The following is a 20,079-nucleotide window of genomic DNA, read 5'->3' on the forward strand; positions in this document are numbered from 1 at the left end:
AAACGTGGACAAATAGTAACAGTGTTGCTGATACGCGACAATTTTACTAAATGCCAAAAGGGGGCAGTAGTGTTACAAAATGACAGCTTGCACCGATGCACTTCATTAGAGAGTCTGTCACTCACAGCACCCCCATTACCCATGTCATTTGTTATAATAGTAGGAGCGTGCGAGGCACGGTAGGGTTCGAGGGAGGATCGCAACAAAATTCACTAATTCTTCATTTCGAATGTCTATATATCACGCATTCTAGTGGAAACATGAGTAACTGAACACAAACTTGACACTTAAAGCATGAATGATGTTGTGTGTGTGTGTGTGTGTGTGTGTGTGTGTGTGTGTGTGTTTTTAAGTTCCACTGAATGAACAAATAAGATATCAATGATGATAATTTTAGTAACAAGCAATTTTCTGTCGCTGCAAATAATGACACATAATAAGATTATTTAAAGCGATCGATTTCTTGTCTTGAGCAGTCAACCAATTGAACTCTTGAATACTTTGAAGTGACATTAAAAGGCTGTAGGATAAATCTATACTTGTTTTGATCCCAAGTGTTCACTTTGTAGTTCTCTGTCAAAGTGGAAGATACATCCAGGATGCAGACAGCGCGTGTGAGCATTCAGGGGAGGGCGAAGTAAGTGATGCTGCTGAGCCAATGGAGATACTCGTGCGAGAAGCATCTGTCCGAAACCCAAACTAACCGCTGGCATAACGCTACTGTCTCCGGTATGAGATGCGCGTTGAGATGAAAATCTGATTGAAGTTTGAAGAAGCTCACTCTTATTCACTGACTTTTGGAAATTCGCTCGAGCAGGACAAAACAAGAAGGTAATAATACGCACGAGAAGGTTATTATTGAAAGTTTTGTCGTGTTATTTTGCATATAGCCTACTCGAGGCACATGGTGCTTGACTGCAGTTTGTGCCTGTTTTTGAGAAGATCCACCTATAGCATAATATTCTGTATTATGATATTAAGACATCACGTTTTAACGATTATAAATTAATTTATTATAATTTCTATAAAATATTTTACCGTCGTATGAAAAGCGTATCACACAAGTCGTGTTTTAGGAACGCTGATGTTAGCTGCAACGAGTATCTTTCTGATTTAATCTTGATTTCAGGATGTTTTAGTTGATGTAGTATGTACTATTTTTATTTAAATGCATATTTTTGAGTTCAGGACTGGGTAAGGCGGTTCGTGCAGTGTGCCTTTAGTGTGTTTTCACGGCTTTTGGAGATGCTGTTCCGCATTAGGTCAGCACTGCACAACCCCCAACTGTTATAATGCTGAACTGCTACATACCTCTTAAGGATATGTTTAGAGAATGGCCATTTCTATTATGGAGAATGGTTGTTTAGTGAGAGGCATCTCACTTTAGGCTATTATTCGCATGATTAAACAAATCCAATAACAACAAGAGCTTTTATTGTCACAGTACACAGTACAGCAATAATCTCGCTTAATTTAATCACCTGTTGCATGGCTGTTCTCTTTCATCTAAGATGGCATTTTAAATTTGGGATTAATGTTTCAACAAAACCATTTTACAAGCTCGCAGTAATGAAATCCTCAGTTGTGATCTTCATCTTTTTATGCTCATAGTTTGTGTAACCTGTCTTCAGATGTAATTTCCACTGCCTTTGCCTGAGCAAAGTTTTTTTTTTTTTTTTGGTTAAAGGGTTAGTCCACTCAAAAATGAAAATTGCTCACCCTCATGTCGTTCCACACCTGTAAGTTGACGTGACTGCAGTGGTTCAACCTTAATTTTATGAAGTGATGAGAATACATTTCATGTGAAAAAACAAAACAAAAACTTTATTCAACAATATCTTCTCTTCTGTGTCATTCTTATACGTTGTTTACGTTCAGCGCCGACTTGTTATTGGCTGGCTCTGCGTCAGCATCACACGAATGCGTCGTGCTGCTCATGTGATCAGCCTCTGCCAATACTGAGCCTGCGTTAGAAACTGGAAGCACTGAACGTAAACAACGTATGAGAATGACACATAAGAGAAGATATTGTTTTTGAGCACAAAAATGATTCTTGTTGCTTCATAACATTAAGTTTGAACCACTGTAGTCACGTCGACTGTTTTAATGATGTTTTTAGTACCTTTCTGGACCTTGAAAGTGGTGGTTAAAGTCATATACCTCTCGGATTTCATAAAGAATATCTTAATTTGTGTTCTGAAGAAGAACGAAGGTCTTACAGATGTGGAATGACATGAGGGAAAGTAATTAGACAGAATTTTCATTTTTGGTTGAACTAACGCTTTAACATTAGCCAAGCAGACGCTTTAAAGTGTTAGATCTAAAATCGCTTCTAAAAATAATGACTGAATCTGTAATTTACTTACTCATATATGCTCATTCCAAACCTCTTTGTTCTGTAGAACATAAAAAAATATATTTTGAGACGTTTCTCCGTTTTTTTGTTGTCCATACACTGGAAGTCAATAGCATCCAAAATTGTCTGGTTACCAACGTTCTTCAAAATATCTTTTTTTTGTGTTCTGCAGAAGAAAGAATCTCAGAGGTTTGGAACGACTAGTAAATGATAACATAATTTTTATTCATTAAGTGACTTATCAATGAGAAAATTCAACAGGAGCCAACAATATTAGCAGTCATTTTAAAAGTCACAATATGAAGGTTTAGGGTCTGGAGATATGTCATTTGATTTAAAGTCAACGTGATTTGGTGTTTGCAACCCACTTTATTTTTGTAATGTATTTCTGAGTAAACATAATTTTGAATGAGACAAAAATAGGGTGGTACGTGATTTCATCCATTGGAATTTGAATGGGCGATGGGTTTTTCATATCAGAATGGATGCAAAAACAGTGGCTAAACAGCCATTTGGCTATTGGTTAATACAATGAATGGCCTTCCTGATGTGAGCTGTGCCTCATACTCACCTTGTAAACTACTGCTTTAAGCAAGTATATGTTTCCTCAGCCGGGGTCCAATCCTGCTCCTGGAGGGCCACTGTCCTGCAGAGTTTAAATCCAACCCCAATTAAACACAATTGAACCAGCTAATTAAGGTCTTACTAGGCAAACTAGAAACAAAGCCACTTGAAGGCAAGCCTGCAACCTTAGCCGGAAAAAGCATAATGCCTGCTATTGCGCAAGGAAGGAGACAAGAGGCTGTTTTTTTGATGGATATCAATGGAAGAGAGGCTTCACTATGGTAAACAAGCCATTTTTGTGAGGAAATAGCTTATTATTTAATGAATCGACAGACCATCGGCTAATTTTCAACATGTTTTCTCTTATATGTTTGAGTGATCTGTTTTTAGAGATTACACCGAAAAAAAATGCTGTTTTATAAGAGAAGTCACGGACAATTGCGCATCAAGTATGATTCAGTTTACGGCACTTCTCATTAACTTCTATGGTATCTGCAAACAGTGATTGACTGTCGCACAACCCTGAATGAAATTCAATGATGTCAGGGCTGTAATGTGATTTTTTTACTACGGCACACTTGATCCAAGTTAGCCGTTATGCTTTCTCCAATGGTAGAGCCACGGACCCTCTTATCTCCCAGTAATAAGACCATCTCTGCTAGAAACTTTCAGGCAGGTGTGTTGAGGCAAGCTGGAGCTAAACTCGGCAGGACAGTAGCCCTCCAGGACTGAGTTTGGATACCCCTGGAGTAGAGGAACAGAAGCACAACATTGTGTTTTTACTGTGAGTGTACACAAATAAACAACAGAAATTTCACAGTTTTGAATGACGTAGAACTCTTATCTGTATGTCCAAGAGTATTTTGAATCTCTTTTTTCACACTCTTTCGGCTCATGTTATTATGACAATATTTGTGCATTCGAATGCTCAGGAAAGATGACATAATTATAACAGCCTTCTGTCTTTGCTCGCTTTCATCACTTTCGCTATTTATTCTCGTGCATTGACTCGTTCGCTAAGCCGAACAGCCAATCAGAGTTTTCTATTTCACAGACGAGCCGAAAACCAGACTAGAGTGGAACACAGCGAACATTTGGCTTGGTATGTCCTGGCCTTTAAATTTCTATTAATTTCTAAATGTCAAACTTTTTAGTTTGACCACTTAGTTCTATTTGATTGTTAAGGTGATGTTTTAAATGCATAGCTGCATCACGCTAAACTCTTCTGCTTAATGATTTCGTCTCGTGCTTATCCCTGGAGGCGGTAATTACTGCCTTGCGTGCAGACGTGATAACCTTCGTCTGCTTGGCGATCATTTGCATAATCATTAGAAAAATTAACGTGCACTTTTTCCCATTTGCACCACAGGCTGATATGCAAGTGGCTGCTTTGTCAACTGGTAATTAATGAGCAGTGTAATGAGTTGTGTGTGCTCCCAATAAACGCCGTCTTTTATGACTCTCTGTAGTTTTTGGATTTAAGGAACGTGCCTCTTCACCCCCATTCAATGTGACCTGACACCAATTCTGCTAAATAACACAAAGTCCCCAGAAACAGAGAACTGGTAAACCCTTTAACCCAGGCACCATGAAGAGAGATACTTGAGGGCTGATTCACAGAAAGCAGAAAGTCATATCTAGAAACTGCAGCCTGCAACAATCGTTTAAAGAAAAGAATGAGGGAAAACATGACTGAATGTAAATGAGCAAAGCGCCATCAATCCTCAAAGCACCATCAGTTCACAGTGTAATTGTTACATGGATGTCAATCCATGTCCGAGCGCTGGGCAATTAACTCCCTAATCCAGTCATTTAATTTTCATTGAGCAGGTTTGGTGAAGAGGGCTTCGTACTTCACAGTCTCCAGGATTTTAGCCCCTCACTGTGCTGTCAAACATCTGAGGTGACGCCCCAGTCAGAGATATTATAGTGCTGTATCAGTCAAATTCCACTTGTTTGAATCAAAGTGCAAATGTAAAATGGATTTCCAATTATATTCACCTTGGTCTTTCGTTCTATTTGCTTATAAATATTCTAAATGTTAGTGTCAGATCTCCTCAAATACATAACCCAGAGGAAACTGTGAAGATGGCTAATAATGGCCTGTAGTGATTCTCATCTAATTTGACATAAGAAAGGGCCCAACTTCCTGCGGAGCGCTCTTCCAACAGAGAAATGATACGGTCACAGGAGATGGATGGCCTCTCAGTACACTCACTTAGCCAGCGGCCCCTGGGTCCCCTTCACGGCCCCTACACCCTACTGAGTTTACAACATTTATTATAGACTTGTTAATAGCTATCCAGAGAACATGCTCACATTAATATGCTTTGAATTTCACACCACCCACTCGCACACCAACACACCTATGCACGCACAGACTGTTTGGCGAAAGGTTGGTTATCTGAAAACAGTGACTTTCATATGCATGCAGAGAGAAGAAGGGGCCACAGTATCTTTATACTCTAAAATAGCATTTATAAATTTGCTTGAGCAAGATCTGTATATAATTTAACAATGTGCTTCAGGTCATGCAGACCAATATTTTGTTGTTGCTGACTTCATATTTGTTGGTGGATAGTTAACTGCAAAGCTAAGATGTGCTAACTTGTGCTTCATCATGAAAAGTCTGAATTTGGCAATATAGCCTAGGAGACCATGGGTGCCATCTCTTGTGGGGTGTCAATTAAATTGATTTATGTGTTTACAAAACAAGCCCGGGAAACCTTTAAACTCACCTTGAATGTTTACAACAGGCTTTATTTTACTCATAAATTGAAAAAATCCAATATAAAACCCCATAGGAAAATCTAGAGTGAATCCCAGGTTTCGACTTCATCCCTGCACCGCTCTATAGGTTCTTCTCTAACGGAAGCCTAGATCCTAGTGAGGCTGTGTTCAGTCAAGTCCTTCGGAGGCTAGAATCCTCCTCAGCATTTAACGTTAGAATGATTTTAGTAAGTGTGCATGGCTACGTCACTCGTGGCATGAAAATACTATTAAAACTTATAAAACTACTTTGTATTAAAAATCTTTATATTAACTGGCTTTCTATTAATGCAATGCAGTGCATGACAACTGTCTGTGGTCTGGTTTACGTTATTGGGAGTTTAGTGTTAAATTGAGACAGCCTTCAGTGGTGCTTTCAGCAGTGTGTTTACTAGTGCAAGGGCGGGACAACCTGTCACTCACATGAGATCGCAGCAATGGTCCCTTTCACATTTTCAGGGTTCTCAGAGGCAGAAGTCATCATAGTTGGGTAAACTTCTATAGTGGTGAACAGGAGATGACAGCAGATATATTTTTTGTATTCCCATTCACTCCAATAGTAAAAGAAACAATCCATGATAGTGTTTCAGAAAAGAGAATGATGTGAAATTTACTGTCACTCAGCCATTGTATTAGAAACACCCTCGCAGTCGCAGTAGTGTTAATTTAGTTTTACCTGCCAAGGTAATAACACAAAGAATAGTGTTATAAATGCATATATATATATAATTTTTTTTTTTTTTTTTTATTAAAATATGAAAAGCTTTATAGATTTGTGATGTTGATAACTGTGGAAACGGCATGTCTTAATTACCGTAATTATGAGATTTCAAATTGTAAAAAGCGCTCATGTCCTTATAGAACTCGTAATTACAACTTGTAGACTGGGAATTTTCCAAGCACTTCTACTTGTTCCACGTGACCGTGACCGAGTGAGTAGTGTCTCGAAATTACGGTACGACATGGCGTGAACGCAACAACATTTGTAAAAGTGTCCATGGCAAACCACAACGATCCCCGAGCAGTTTCCGATGGGTAAAATCAAGCTACGTTTTTTCTTGTTCGAGAAGCTGTTTCACTCGGATATGGGCCTACGTCACAATAAGGAAGAAAAGACTATCGCAACTTCCGTTTCACTCCAATTTTAAGGACGAACACGATACGTCTTTATCACTTACCTGAGAGTTCATACCGACCTGGGAAAGCTCACAATTTCCCTAACAACATTTCAGCAAGCATGACGTCTGTCAAGCATTTTCCGTCCTTTGCATATTTTTTTACAGTCTATGGTCCTTTGTTTAGGATCAATACTAGCAGTGTCCGACTCGTGAGTGAATCACTCTTTTGAGTCGGTTCTTTTCCGTAAATTTAGCGAATGTTTCCGTTTGAATCATTCGAACAGCTCAAGGCTCGCGCATTCGTTTGGAGCGGGTTTCACTCTATAAAACACAAAAACGCGGCACTTTAGAATGCAGAGAACGAAAAGAGCGCCGGAAGAAATTAATATTTACACCGACAAACAACTGAAACAATCTGCAAAAGCGTCCTATTATTTGCCAGTGATAAAGACGCGGCCTTCAATCACTTATGCACGTGCGTCACGTGAACGACTGCAGGTAGCCTAATATATTTTCCGACAAAAAGAGTATCAAAAACACTAGCTATAATAGTTAATACCATGTCAAAATACCATATAATTACTGTTTCTTATCTTTATTGTACCATTATATATACTACTGTCGTGGTATGATGTTTTATCTTAATATTTTTTAGAGGTAATTTGATAGTCATTTAGTCAGTGAATAAACATTTTATTTTTAGAGGTTGGTCTTTGTACAAGTTTAAGAAGGCATGTCATTGTATTTCTTCTGAGTGTGTGCCCTTTATGTTGTAGCTAAGTTTACTGAAACTGTTAAAGATGGTACTTTTATTCCTCTTTGCATGTTTAGAATAGTCAGTCAATTAAATATCTTCCTAGCATTGCTGTTGATGTCATTTTGATTTGAAAATAATTAACAAGGGTAACCTTTTACTTTACGTTCAGTGTTCAATTATTTTGTATTTAGTTAACGCTACAATAAGGTCCCATTAACGTTAATGCATTTATAATTGGCAATAGGCCTACATTTGTTACAGTGGGCTATTTAAGTAGTTAATAAAATACACCTGTTCCGTTCATTGTTAGTTCATGTAAGCTGAGATTTGTAAACTAATGTTAACATGGAATTTTATTGTAAAGTGTTACCTTTATTTTATTTAGGCACTGAACCTATGCGACAGGTCCTGCTTATAAAGAGCAATGCAAGTCCCTCAGATTCAGATGGAAGATTATGGAATGAGGATGTGTGTGTGTGTGTGTGTGTGTGTGAGCAAGAGAGGAAGATTCTCGAGAGGAATGAGGAGATGAGCTGTTGTACTGGAAACTGTCTTCTGTGTCTGAAGTGGTCCTGATCATTTCACTGGACTGCGGATTAGTACAATGGTAATCCTTTTCTCCTTGCTTGTCCTTCTCATGACAAAGATTTCTCTTAACTTTGGCAAAAAATGCACACACTCCCCTCTGTTTCTCTCTCTAGTTTTTTAGCTTCTAAATCATTCACTCAAATGTTGGCACTGGTTGAAGAAGCAACTAATCTAGTTTATACTACTTAAATCTGGCATTGTGTAATGCAAATATTGTTGGCTCTCATGAGGAATTGTTTGGGATGTTTCTCATGTGTAAGTCTATGCATAAAAGCATCTTCTAAATGAATAAATGTAAGCTGTGCATTAAGAGAAACTATATTAATTCAGTCAGGAGTTGGCTTATTTTTTATTTTATTTTATTTTTTAAAGGAAAGACCAGTTAACAGATCCCATTAGGTTCCACTGGCAGTTCTGTCTGAGGAGCTAACTTTTAAAAAATTGAAAAATTATCTACTTTACAGTTCATGGAGTTATTTTGAATTGAATTAGCTATACTCCACTCCACAGCAGAGGTCTCCAAATTCGGTCCTGGAGGGCTGCTGTCCTGCAGAGTTTAGCTCCAACACACCTGCCTGAAAGTTTCTTGTATGCCTAGTGAGACCTTGATTTGCTGGTTCAGTTTTTTTTTTTTTTTCATTTATAAATATTTTATAATGTAATTTATTGCTGTGATGATAAAGCTGAATTTTCAGCATCATTACTTCAGTCTTGAGTGTCACATGATCCTTCAGAAATCATTCTAATATGATGATTTGATGCTCAAGAAACATTTCTGATTATTTTCAATGTTGAAAACAGTTGTGCTGCTTTATTTTTATGGAGACTGTGATGCATTTTTTCAGGATTTTTTGATGAAAACAAAGCTCTAAATGACAGCATTTATTTGTATTAGAAATCTTTTGTAAAATAAATGTCTTTAATGTTGCTTTTGATACATTTAATGCTTGCTGAATCCTTGCAAGTAAAATCTTACAGACTCCAGATTTTTTTAATGGTAGTGTATTTTTGTTGGATTTTAAACAATTCTATACTGTTTTAATTCTACTTTCTTATACCAATTCAGATCACAATTCTGCATATTGTTTGCTACCTCAAGTCAAATTTGGGCATTTAAAAGGCATTTTCAGTTTAATTCAATTCTGAATAACACACAACCCTGGTATTTATAGGGTTCAGCTAAACATGTGAAGGTGTGTTTTTTTTTTAAGTGTTACAGACTCTGAGAGTTCTTTTAATTAAAGACACTCTAGCTCAATGTCCAGCTTCTCTCTCAGCACTCCAGAATATTTCAAAAGGTCAGTGTTTAAAAAGGCATGTCACCTTGAGCTCTCTGCGAAAAAGAAAAAGAAAGCAGAGGCAAGGATTCAGTGAAATGGGCAATTTGCACGCAATCCTGGACATTGACAGACTGTGCAAAGTGCTTTTCTGCAAGTCTCTATAGTTTAACAGAGATGGCTGCACAGACATTTAACATTTCATTTATGCGATTTACTTATTTAATCCTTCTGGCTTATTTTCTTTTTCAGGCCACAAAAGGAGAATTTAAAAAAATGTCCTGCATGTGCTCATCTATATAATGGCAGTGAATAGCGACCAGCATCAAGCTTTAAAAAAAAGACGCAAAAGTATCCCAAAATGGTGCCATGCAACATGTCTCTTATATTGTTCAGGGGATATATGATAGTGTTTGGTAAAAATCCTGACCTTGGCCACTGATCTTCTGTGCACAAGCCAAAAAAGAGAAAAAATCTGTTATCATTTACTCACCCTCATTTTGTTCCAAATCTGCTTGATTTATTTTTTTCTTCTGTGCAATACAAAATAATATATTTTGAATATAACTGTTTTTGTTCATGTAATGGAAGTCACTGAAGTACAGTGCTGTTTTGGACCCCATTGACATTCATTGTATGGGCTGTTAGACCCCTTCTAGGGAAAAGGGTGCAACTTAAAAGACTGAAATGCAGTACATTTGGAACAACAATGATGAATTTATTGTCTTAAATTGGGACTCTAGATTCAGGAGCTAACTGGGTCAAAAATTATTTTAAAACCTCTTTCCTAAACCCTAACCAAAAAGGAAATAAAATAAAATACTATATATGAACCTAACTCTTTAACCAAAAACAGAGATCGAACAATTTACAATAAACAAAAGTGGTCTCAGACTCCTTACTTTCCCAAATTCTCAATATTTACAATATATTTACAAATCTATTTACAAAGCCAGACAAATAAAATTGAACAGGCAATCCAAAAATCAGTGTCTGAAATCAGGCAAAGGAGTCAAATACACCAATGCAGTTCCTTAGATGCAAACAATTTTCAACTCAAACAAACAAGTAATACTGCATCCTCTTTTGCTTGTTTAATGGTGGAAAAAATGGTCAGCATACCAGGTGCATGGTCCAAAAGGGTTGTACCTAGTCTCTTAAGCCTCATTCAGACTGTCAATTCGATTTTTGTGCATATCCGATTGAAATCCGATCAGATTTAGCTAGTCTGAATGGCCAAAAACCACATGAAATGCGATTTTTTACAAATCCGTTTCGAACTACGTTCATATGTGGTTTGGAATCCTATTCAAATCACATTTCTGGAAATCCATTTCAGTCTGACCACTCTATTTGGATTTCACGTGGTTTATGTGACTTTCTCACGCAACGTAAAACATAAACGTCAGACGCTGTTGGAAACATGCTGAAAGTCGCTGCAGAAACAAGGCTGTGTTGTTGCAAAGTGACGAGAAGAAATTAGCAATAAGCTTTAACTGAGACATGTTTTGAGACCGGGGGAGACGACAGAAGCCGCTCATACCTGCCTCCTAGGTTTCTGCCGTTGCCTCATCATAACGCAGTAGTCCAGCACCGTTGGCTACACATTGTCATGATATAAATAAGACAACATCTGTATTGCAAACCCCTTCATGTTGCGGTTGTTGTTGTTTTTGGCGTATACCTACGAAGGAGAAACCAATGCAGATATTACGGAAAACGAAAAAGCTCCCTGGACGCACAAATCGGATCTGAACACTTGCGATACACAGTGTGGACATTACATTTTTTAGACCAGATTCCAGTCGGATACATCAGACAACGTTCCTAGACAGACACACACAAACATTCACAAAACATCAGAAATATAACAAAATACAAACCATAGCATCATAACATGGACAAAAATGGTTATATTAAAAAAATATATTCTTTTGTTTTGTGCAGAAGAAAAATCGAACAGGTCTGGAACAAAATTAGGATGAGTAAATGATGACAATTTTTTCTTTTTTGGGTCAACTCTCCCTTTAAAACATTACTTATACAAAGCACTTCCCAACCAAAGCATCTTTCTAACTTTATATTGTCTGTGATTCACTTTATGATGGGTTATTCTCTATTTCCTCTGGCTGGCCGGCCTAGTTTGTCTTATCTCCTAAGAAATAGATTGTGGGGTCAGGGATCAGATAAGGTAGAAGAGAGATCTTTTTCTCTCTTTGTGGTGGGACAGTAAGATAAATGTGTGCAGGGACCCTCAGGCTAGGCATTAGAATAACCTCTTCGGTCTTGTGTGACAGTGTGTTCCCGTTGCATAAATTTCCTGTATAATCATCGCTTACTATTGTAGTGATGTGCATAATGGAGTTAAGAGATAATGATAGGTTTTCAGGCTGTAAGGAGAAGTTGTGTCAGAATTGTGCCTTTTGATGTGAGTTTGTCACATTAATAAAACTTTTTCTGTGCCACATTACTAGACGTGTTTGGGGAACAGATGAGTATGTGGATATAGTGGTCAGGTTTTGTCTAAATTGGTTCTCTTTAATGAATTTAATTAAAGTATTTGAGTAAATGTAATTAGTTACTTTCCTTGAGTATCTTTTTGGCTACTTTGTGGTTTTGAGTACCAATGATAATAGAAACTTTTACTCTCTCCACTTGGGATGGGTTTAGGATTAGGCAATCAGTCAACCCACCTCCACCTCTGTTATCTTGCAGATTTGGCCACTGTAAAGAGAGTAGTTGCATTTATTTTGCTAGTCTTGAAACATAACATTATCCTGTAAACTGCTGACACCTTTCTATGTTTTATTATGTTTACAGAGTCCACAAGTGAGACTTATAGGAGTAATAAAACTTAGTAAATCCCTAATATGGACAAAGACATCCTCGCTGTAGCTGAATAAAATGCAGATAGAGACAGTTTGACTGATTGAACATGAAGAGAATTAACACACAATTGTGCCAGTATATGGTTTATCTGTGATCTTCATGTCATCTTGGGTATTTTCATAGGGAAAATGTACATTTATAATGCAATACCAATTGACATAGCCTTTATTACTGTATAGAATACTATAAAATAATATAATTTTTTGCCTCATTCTGTGATAAGAATCCACAGCAGTTCACAGATGGAAGTGTAATTGTAAAATAAACAAAATAAAGATTAATTTGACTGACAGTATTATTTAATTATAACTTATTTTAAGGTGTCTGTGTTACAGTGTAATTATACATTTAAGTACTGAGTAATAGTAATTAACTACATGTACTTACTATAGGGTTATGATAAGGGTTTGGTTGTAATTATGCATAATTTTTAGTTATTATTACATGTAACGTGAAATAAGGACACTGTAAAATAGTGTTACCCATTTTTTTTTTATATATATTTTTCAATATTTCGTGATTTCGATATACTTCCTTATAACAATAAATCGTGATATATCATTATCGTGAATTCTTTTGGCCGTGATAATTGTGTAGTGAAAAATCTGATACCATGGCAGCCCTAGTGCACGCATAAACTTTAAAAAAAAGGGTTATACCTCATTATAAAAGGTATAGAATTCAGTCCAAAATCACCAAGATGGAAAAACAAACGTATGTATGTGTATACATGATGTTGTTTCCTGCCTTTGGTGGTAGTAGAGACGTTGAGCGGTGAAGCAGTAAATCGTTTGATTGGTTGATTCACCAAGGGAATCCTGGAACATATTTGCTGCGATGTTAACACACACACACACAAACACAATGATATAAAACCATTCCCTGCATTCACACTGTCTTTCTTGTGTTTGCATCCCCAGGCCTCTATATCTAAATTTCTTTGTTTATTTTACCTTATGCTCTGTTTATCTAGTTCTCCCCTGCTGACTGCTTCTGTTTCCTTCGTTTTTTTGGTACTCTTTCACAGCCGAAAAGCAAAAAGGGAATAATTTAAATGCTTGTTTATGTATTGTACCTGAGGAAGGAACCATTTTAAAATATTTTTGCGTAATATTTGGCAATGAGTATACTTGCATCAAATATATCTTAGATTGAGATGCTGCCTTTGCACCTCACATTATATTTCATGCCTTTAAGCATGCGTCTCATTGTTTTGTGCTACTTTTATGCTGTTTTGAAGACGCCCTTCATGTTCTCCAGTGCCCCACTGGCTCAACTCCCTTTCCCTGGGAAACTCTTATGCAGAAATAATCATGTTTTTGTGCCAAAGGCTAAATGCCTGAGAAATGCGGGGGCTCTTGTGATCGGTGTCTGTCAATGGGAGCGAGAAGAGAGAGGCTGACGTGAGGCAGGAGAGGATGGTGGAGAATGGAAAAGGAACAGTGCTCTTTGCGTGTACATTAGGTTGGACAGAATGTAAGCGGGCATGAAAAATTCAGACTGTGGAAGGATGATGGGAACAGATAAAGAAAGTGTGCTCTTTGAGCCTGGATCAATTGTGAAGTTGCAGGATTAAGGCTGATCAGCCTTCAAAATGTTATCTGGTGCTCAGGCATGGACTTGAACCCATCTTTAAGAGGGAATAATGCCTCTGCACCTTTTCCAGTACAGACAGAGCCAGAAGTCTTACTAAACAGCCATGAGCCTCTGCTGAAACCGAGAACTGTTTGTACAGAATGCTTGATTCATCCAACAGTATGTTTCTGGAGAACTGTCAGCTGTGCCCAAGGCCAATTCATCTTTTTCACTCAGTATCAGGGTTTCCATCTTACAGTTTGACTCCATTCCTGCTTAGCAATTATAATTCATCCTATTAATCAAGAAGCATAATGAATTAAAACATTTCCATGGGATTCCCTACAGGTTGTGTTCTCTACTACAGAAAAGCACTGCCACCTTTGTGTCTGTCTGTCTATCTATTTGTCTATCTGTCTGTGTGTTTTTCTTTTGCTGACACTCTTGTCTTTGCAGACTTTAAACATTTGGACTCATCAACAAGACTGCCATTTTAAATAAATGCATACAGTCCTATTGCAAACATCCTTGTCTTAATTAGTATTTTTTTTGTCTTATCCATTTAAAAATATGTAAACCTCCAAATTTATTCAAGGCTAATTTACATGAAGCATAATTTGCATATGATATTAAGACTTGATTTAAAAAAAAAATACTGAATTAAGTTTATTCTTTACTCCATTGACACGTTGTTGTTGACAATTTATTTTAAGGATGTTTAGATATTCCTAATGGAAAGCAAGATAAAAATACCCATTAAGAAAATGATTTTTGCAGCATAACTGTGCATCTCTGTTTTTGAATTCTGCTGACTGTCTTTAATTTCATTAAATGTGTTTACTGAAGTTTTGAAGCTTAACAAACAAAAAATGCTGAAGACTTTTTTTTGGCTTTTATAATCTTTAACAGTTGTCTGTGCATTCGGTTTTGCTGTGTGCTCTGAGGATTCAAGGGCCTCTAACTGTCTGAAATTGAGAAATGTGCAAAAATAAAGTCTGTACCTGTCTCAGGGTCGCTCATAGTTGCCACCCGGCATTGTTACAGGAAAAAAATAAGTTGAAAAACAGCTTTTACCTTCTTCGGTAGAATACAGCACCCTTAAATTGCACTAGTTTCTGTCAGATCGTGCCTCTTTAGGGCTCTGGGTCTTAATACAGTCTTAAGTTAGTGTGGAGACGTGAGTAGAAATTTCTCCCTGTGAGCAGACACTTCATAGAAAATCAATTTCGTAGGTTAGGACACCATTACCGCCAAGTCTATGTTTAAAAAGGATTTTTTAAACATAGTGGCATAAGTGAATTTCGTCAGTAGGGAGGAGAAAGATGCTTGGCATAGTCTGTATTTTTATTATAAAAGTTTTTTATTGTGCAAATTTCTTTTTATAGTGCTAAAACACGGCATTTTATGTTTCTAGTTTTGTTGACATCTGCATTTTTAGCTTCAGTATGACTCTTTATGCAAGATATGTCTTTGCCTAATTATAGATAGGAGTCTTTCCAAGAACACAACATAAACATCTGTTTCTCTTCTTGGATCTCTGCCGTTTTCTCTTTTTTTTTTGTTTTTTTTTTTGCTCCTTCCATCGTTCTTCCAGTACTTAGTTTGTTATTGTTACTTCCTCTGTTTTTTTTCTAGGCAATGCAGACTGGAGCTGATGTTTATCCCGTGGCTCTACTGGACAGCATATCCCCGTGACATTATCATCTCCCACAATTCCCAGAAGACTCTTCTTTCTGTGTCGAATAAACTCTACAGCTAGGGAACTAGAGCTTAGACAATTGGGATTTTTCCCATGTTTCTGACATTCAGAAATGAGACTGAGGCATCTGTCTTTTCTCTCTACATGGAGGAAAGTTTGATGAAAAGTCAAGGGAATTGTTCTAAAGGCTGACCAACAGGATTACTTTTACTTACAAAACTGCTCCTTCACATCTAAACCCAAAGAAGAGCCTGATGGTGTCATATGAGCTGGACTGATTGTACTCAGTCGGAGCACCCAGCGGCAGAACTTTGGCTCCAGATGAAACTGATGTTTTTCCTGCATAATTCTTAGTCAGTCTGGAGTCGTTAACCCTCCTGCACTGTGTGTTGTAGCATGTGGCTTGGGCTCAACATCCACAGCATCTTAATTACACAGCCGAACCGATTTAGACCACGGAGGAAACATCTCTACATCTGGAGATTGGCTGCCATTTAGAGATCTGCTTTCCTCTTTTTTTGTCATACCTATGCTATTACCCAAAAGATGCCCAAGAGATCTTGCTGTCTCCCAAACATGCACCTAGTAAGTATTTGCATATAATGTCTGTAACCTTTCTTTCCAGCACTGACATCCCACTCATTCACACATATCGCCATAATGAAGCCTTTAATTAATGATACACAGGTCCAAATTAGCCTGGTTCAGTGACTATCCAGGGCCGTTGGTCCCCGCAGACGCAGTGACCTTTGGAGAGGGCCAGACTGCTGCTTTGTGGCCCGACACCCTCACACACACACATACAAACACGCTGGCAGTAAATAGTGAATGGTAAATGTCAGCACTCTGGCCATTGAACTATACGGTTCATTTAAATAAGTATAAGAGCAGATCAGATCGGCCCACAAAAACCAGCAGCTTGCCTCCATCCATACATCAGCCTTTGGCAGTCTGAGAATTTTCTCTTTGATTAGAGGGATTATATTGTCCTCACTTTGATGTCATGTCCTGTCCTGTATTGTTTTGTTTTTCGTGACTTTGATTTGACATACAAAAGTTTTTCAAATATTAATACTTAAGCAGTTTATTTAAAAATGTTTTCTAATGAAAAAAAGTAATAAGATAAAAGTGCTTACAAAATACCTAAAGGGTTAGTTCACCCGAAAATGAAAATTATCCCATGATTTACTCACCCTCAAGCCATCCTAGGTGTATACGAGTATCTTCTTTCAGATGAACACAATCAGAGATATATTTAAAAACATCCTGGTTCTTCCAAACTTTATAATGGTAGTGAATGAGTCCAAAAAAGTGCATCCATCCATCATAAAAATAATTCATACGGCTCCAGGGGGTTAATAAAGGCCTTCTGAAGAGAAGTGATGGGTTTTTGTAAGAAAGATATCCATATTTAAAACTTTATTATTATTTACAATAATAACTAGCTTCCGGCAGTTGGCCATATGCATCAATTTGTGGTGGAAGGTGACATCTGACCCAACGCATAACATAATGACGAATGCAGAAGTGCAGACAATAGAGCAAAATAAAACACTGGTCACAAATTAGAAGTCTAAAACAATAATTTTTAAAGAGAAATGTCGGAGGATTTCAAAAAAAGGGATGATGAGCTAGAGTTTTTTGCCCAGCCCTATTTGTTTGAACGGCGAGAGGCGTCTAAGCTTACGCTACATCTTGCATCATACATCGCATCAGGGGTTACTCTTGTGGCGCAAGTCCACTGTGGTCATCTGCCAGAAGCTAGATATTTTAAGTTATAAAGTTTTAAAGGTGCCCTAGAACCAGTTTTAACAAGATGTAATATAAGTCTAAGGTGTCCCCTGAACGTGTCTGTGAAGTTTCAGCTCAAAATACCCCATAGATTTTTTTTAATTAATTTTAAAACTGCCTATTTTGAGCCATAATTATATATGCACCGATTCAGTGCGCGGCCTTTAAACTTTAAATATTGTGCTCCCCGCCCCCGAGCTCTCGACTGCCTTAACCAGCATAAACAAAGTTCACACAGTTCGTCATTCATGCTGCATGCATGCATCGATTCCTGTGAGTATAGTATTTATTTGGATGTTTACATTTGATTCTGAATGAGTTTGAGGCTGTGCTCCATGGCTAACGGGCTAAAGCTAACATTACACACTGTTGGAGAGAAATGAAGAATGAAGTTTATGTTTAGTGTTTATGAATTATACAGTCTGCAAGTGTTTAATAATGAAAATAACGATGGCTCTTGTCTCCGTGAATACAGTAATAAACGATGTTAACTTTAACCACATTTAACAGTACATTAGCAACATGCTAACGAAACATTTAGAAAGACAATTTAAAAATATCACTAAAAATATCATGATATCATGGATCATGTCAGTTATTATTGCTCCATCTGCCATTTTTCGCTATTGTTCTTGCTTGCTTACCTAGTCTGATTATTCAGCTGTGCACAGATCCAGACGTCCTGCCCTTGTCTAATGCCTTGAACATGAGCTGGCATATGCAAATATTGGGGGTGTATTAATGTTATGTTAAGATTCGCCTGTTCTTCGGAGGTCTTTTAAACAAATGAGATTTACACAAAAAGGAGGAAACAATGGTGTTTGAGACTCACTGTCATTTCCATGTACTGATCTTTTGTTACTAAACTATGCCGAGGTAAATTCAATTTTTCATTCGATGGCACCTATAAATATGGGTATTTTTCTTTAAAAAACTCATCACTTCAGAAGGCCTTTATTAATGCTAGGGCTGCACGATATATCGCATGAGATTGTCACGCGCATTTTGTCAGTAAAGCCGGTTCCCTGATTACCGCTAAATCGCCATCACCTGCTTTCAAATGGAGCGGCATTTAATAGACAGAGGCGTAGTTCACTGACAAGCCACGCAATATCGCGTTCATATCGCAGATGAATCGCCTTCGATAATGAACGCGATATTGCGTGGCTTGTCAGTCTTTTTTTCTTTATGATATTTTTTTACTTTATGCCCTCCCCCCAAAAATATCAAACTGAATTTTAATGTAAAAATTAAAAGCATACTTTTCATAGAAAAGATTTATTCAAGTAATTGTATGTATGAATTGCATTTTTAATATATTTCAGAATAAATTCATAGATAAAAAGCAACAACAAATTATGCATGGGATTCACCAAGTAAATTGATCTCATTTGATTATATTGTCTTTTATCTTGCGCTTGCTTTGTTACTGTCTCTCTTTTTTTCTTCCTCGCAGCGTCAGGCATGAGGGTCACACTGACACGTTTGGCAGGGCTACAGAAAGGGATCCAGCTACACGTTCCACGTGGATAAATTAGTTTATTTCGTGTCGGAGTTACACATATTTTTACAACTTATTTTTTACAACTGCTCAGCTCGTGGAAGACGACGGGAAAGACTTAAAAGGGCCTGATGCACCTTTTAAGAGCAGCGACAAAAATGAATAAATCATCAAGAGGGAGTGAGGGCTAGTTCTTCACAGACAGCGCTTAAGGAAACGCTCCCCCCCCACACACACACCTGCCGGCTCCGAGCGAGCGAGAGCTAGAACTGAGGTCTCTGGCAGACTGACAGTTGCAGCCTCTCCTGCTCTCTAGCCTGGCGTTTTGTTGATGCATTTGCCTTGATTTTCACGTTCCTCTGCCCTCCCCCTCTGTGCCCGTGTCATGCTCTGTTGCCGGCGTGCCGTCCTGGAGCCATGCCCATCCCCGAGATGGCTTTGAGCCCGGTGAAGTCTCTGTACTGGGAGGTGTTCCCCTCCATGGCCACGCAGCGGGTGTACTGCACGCCCGTGCTCTGGGCCGGGCGCCTCTACGTGCTGGGGGGCTGCAGTGAGAACGGCCTCCCTTTGGACTCTGCCGAGGTGCTTGATCTGGAGAGCCAGCGCTGGTGCGAGCTGCCTCCTCTCCCCACCGCTCGGGCCGGGGCATCCGCCGTGGCCGTCGGAGAACAGCTGATGGTCATGGGAGGCATGGATGCGCAGCAGAGCCCACTGGCCTCGGTGGAGGTGTATCACCCTGACGAGGGCAAGTGGGAGAGGAAGACAGGACTGGGACATGCCTCCATGGGCATCACCACGCTGGAGAAAGGTACGAAGTGTTTGCTCCTCATTTTGACCAATTCCTTGTTGAAAAGACCTGCATTGGATGCTGGTTTGCGAGAGTGCACTGTTTGATCTGCCTCATCGGATAAACTGTACTAGTCAACTAGCATCACCATCAAAGTTTTTTCTTATTACACTGCAAAAAAAATGTTTTTCCAATTAAAAGAAAGTCTAAAAATCCTTAACTTGGAGCAAAATTAATATGTTCAGACTTGTTTTCAGAGACTGGGCCCTTAATTATGCTTATTTTCCTTACCCTATTGTCAAATTAGTTATGTATGAACCTGTCTAAATATTGTTAGTTTATGCCTAATTTGACAAAGAGGTAAGAAAAATAAACTTAATTACAGGCATATTCTCTGAAAACGTCATA

At 38.1% G+C, this 20,079-nt stretch overlaps 1 protein-coding gene across 4 annotated transcripts in view; it reads left to right on the plus strand.

The window, feature by feature from the left end:
- The first annotated feature begins 536 nt into the window (after positions 1-536).
- klhdc8b (kelch domain containing 8B) overlaps positions 537-20,079 on the plus strand; it is a 136,214-nt gene continuing 116,671 nt past the window's right edge. The window contains exons 1-4 of one of the 4 annotated variants that reach the window (XM_048178164.1): positions 6,528-7,305; positions 7,950-8,171; positions 15,529-16,177; positions 18,840-19,692. In XM_048178164.1, the coding sequence (XP_048034121.1) occupies positions 19,302-19,692 (391 nt within the window). In that variant the 5' untranslated portion in view covers positions 6,528-7,305; positions 7,950-8,171; positions 15,529-16,177; positions 18,840-19,301. Of the gene's footprint in view, positions 832-6,527; positions 7,306-7,949; positions 8,172-15,528; positions 16,178-18,839; positions 19,693-20,079 lie in introns of those variants that run through there. The other 3 variants (XM_048178166.1, XM_048178165.1, XM_048178167.1) reach the window with 3 other exon arrangements.

The sequence above is a fragment of the Megalobrama amblycephala genome, linkage group LG24, assembly GCF_018812025.1.
Source record: "Megalobrama amblycephala isolate DHTTF-2021 linkage group LG24, ASM1881202v1, whole genome shotgun sequence".
In the NCBI taxonomy this organism is placed as follows: Eukaryota; Metazoa; Chordata; class Actinopteri; order Cypriniformes; family Xenocyprididae; genus Megalobrama; species Megalobrama amblycephala.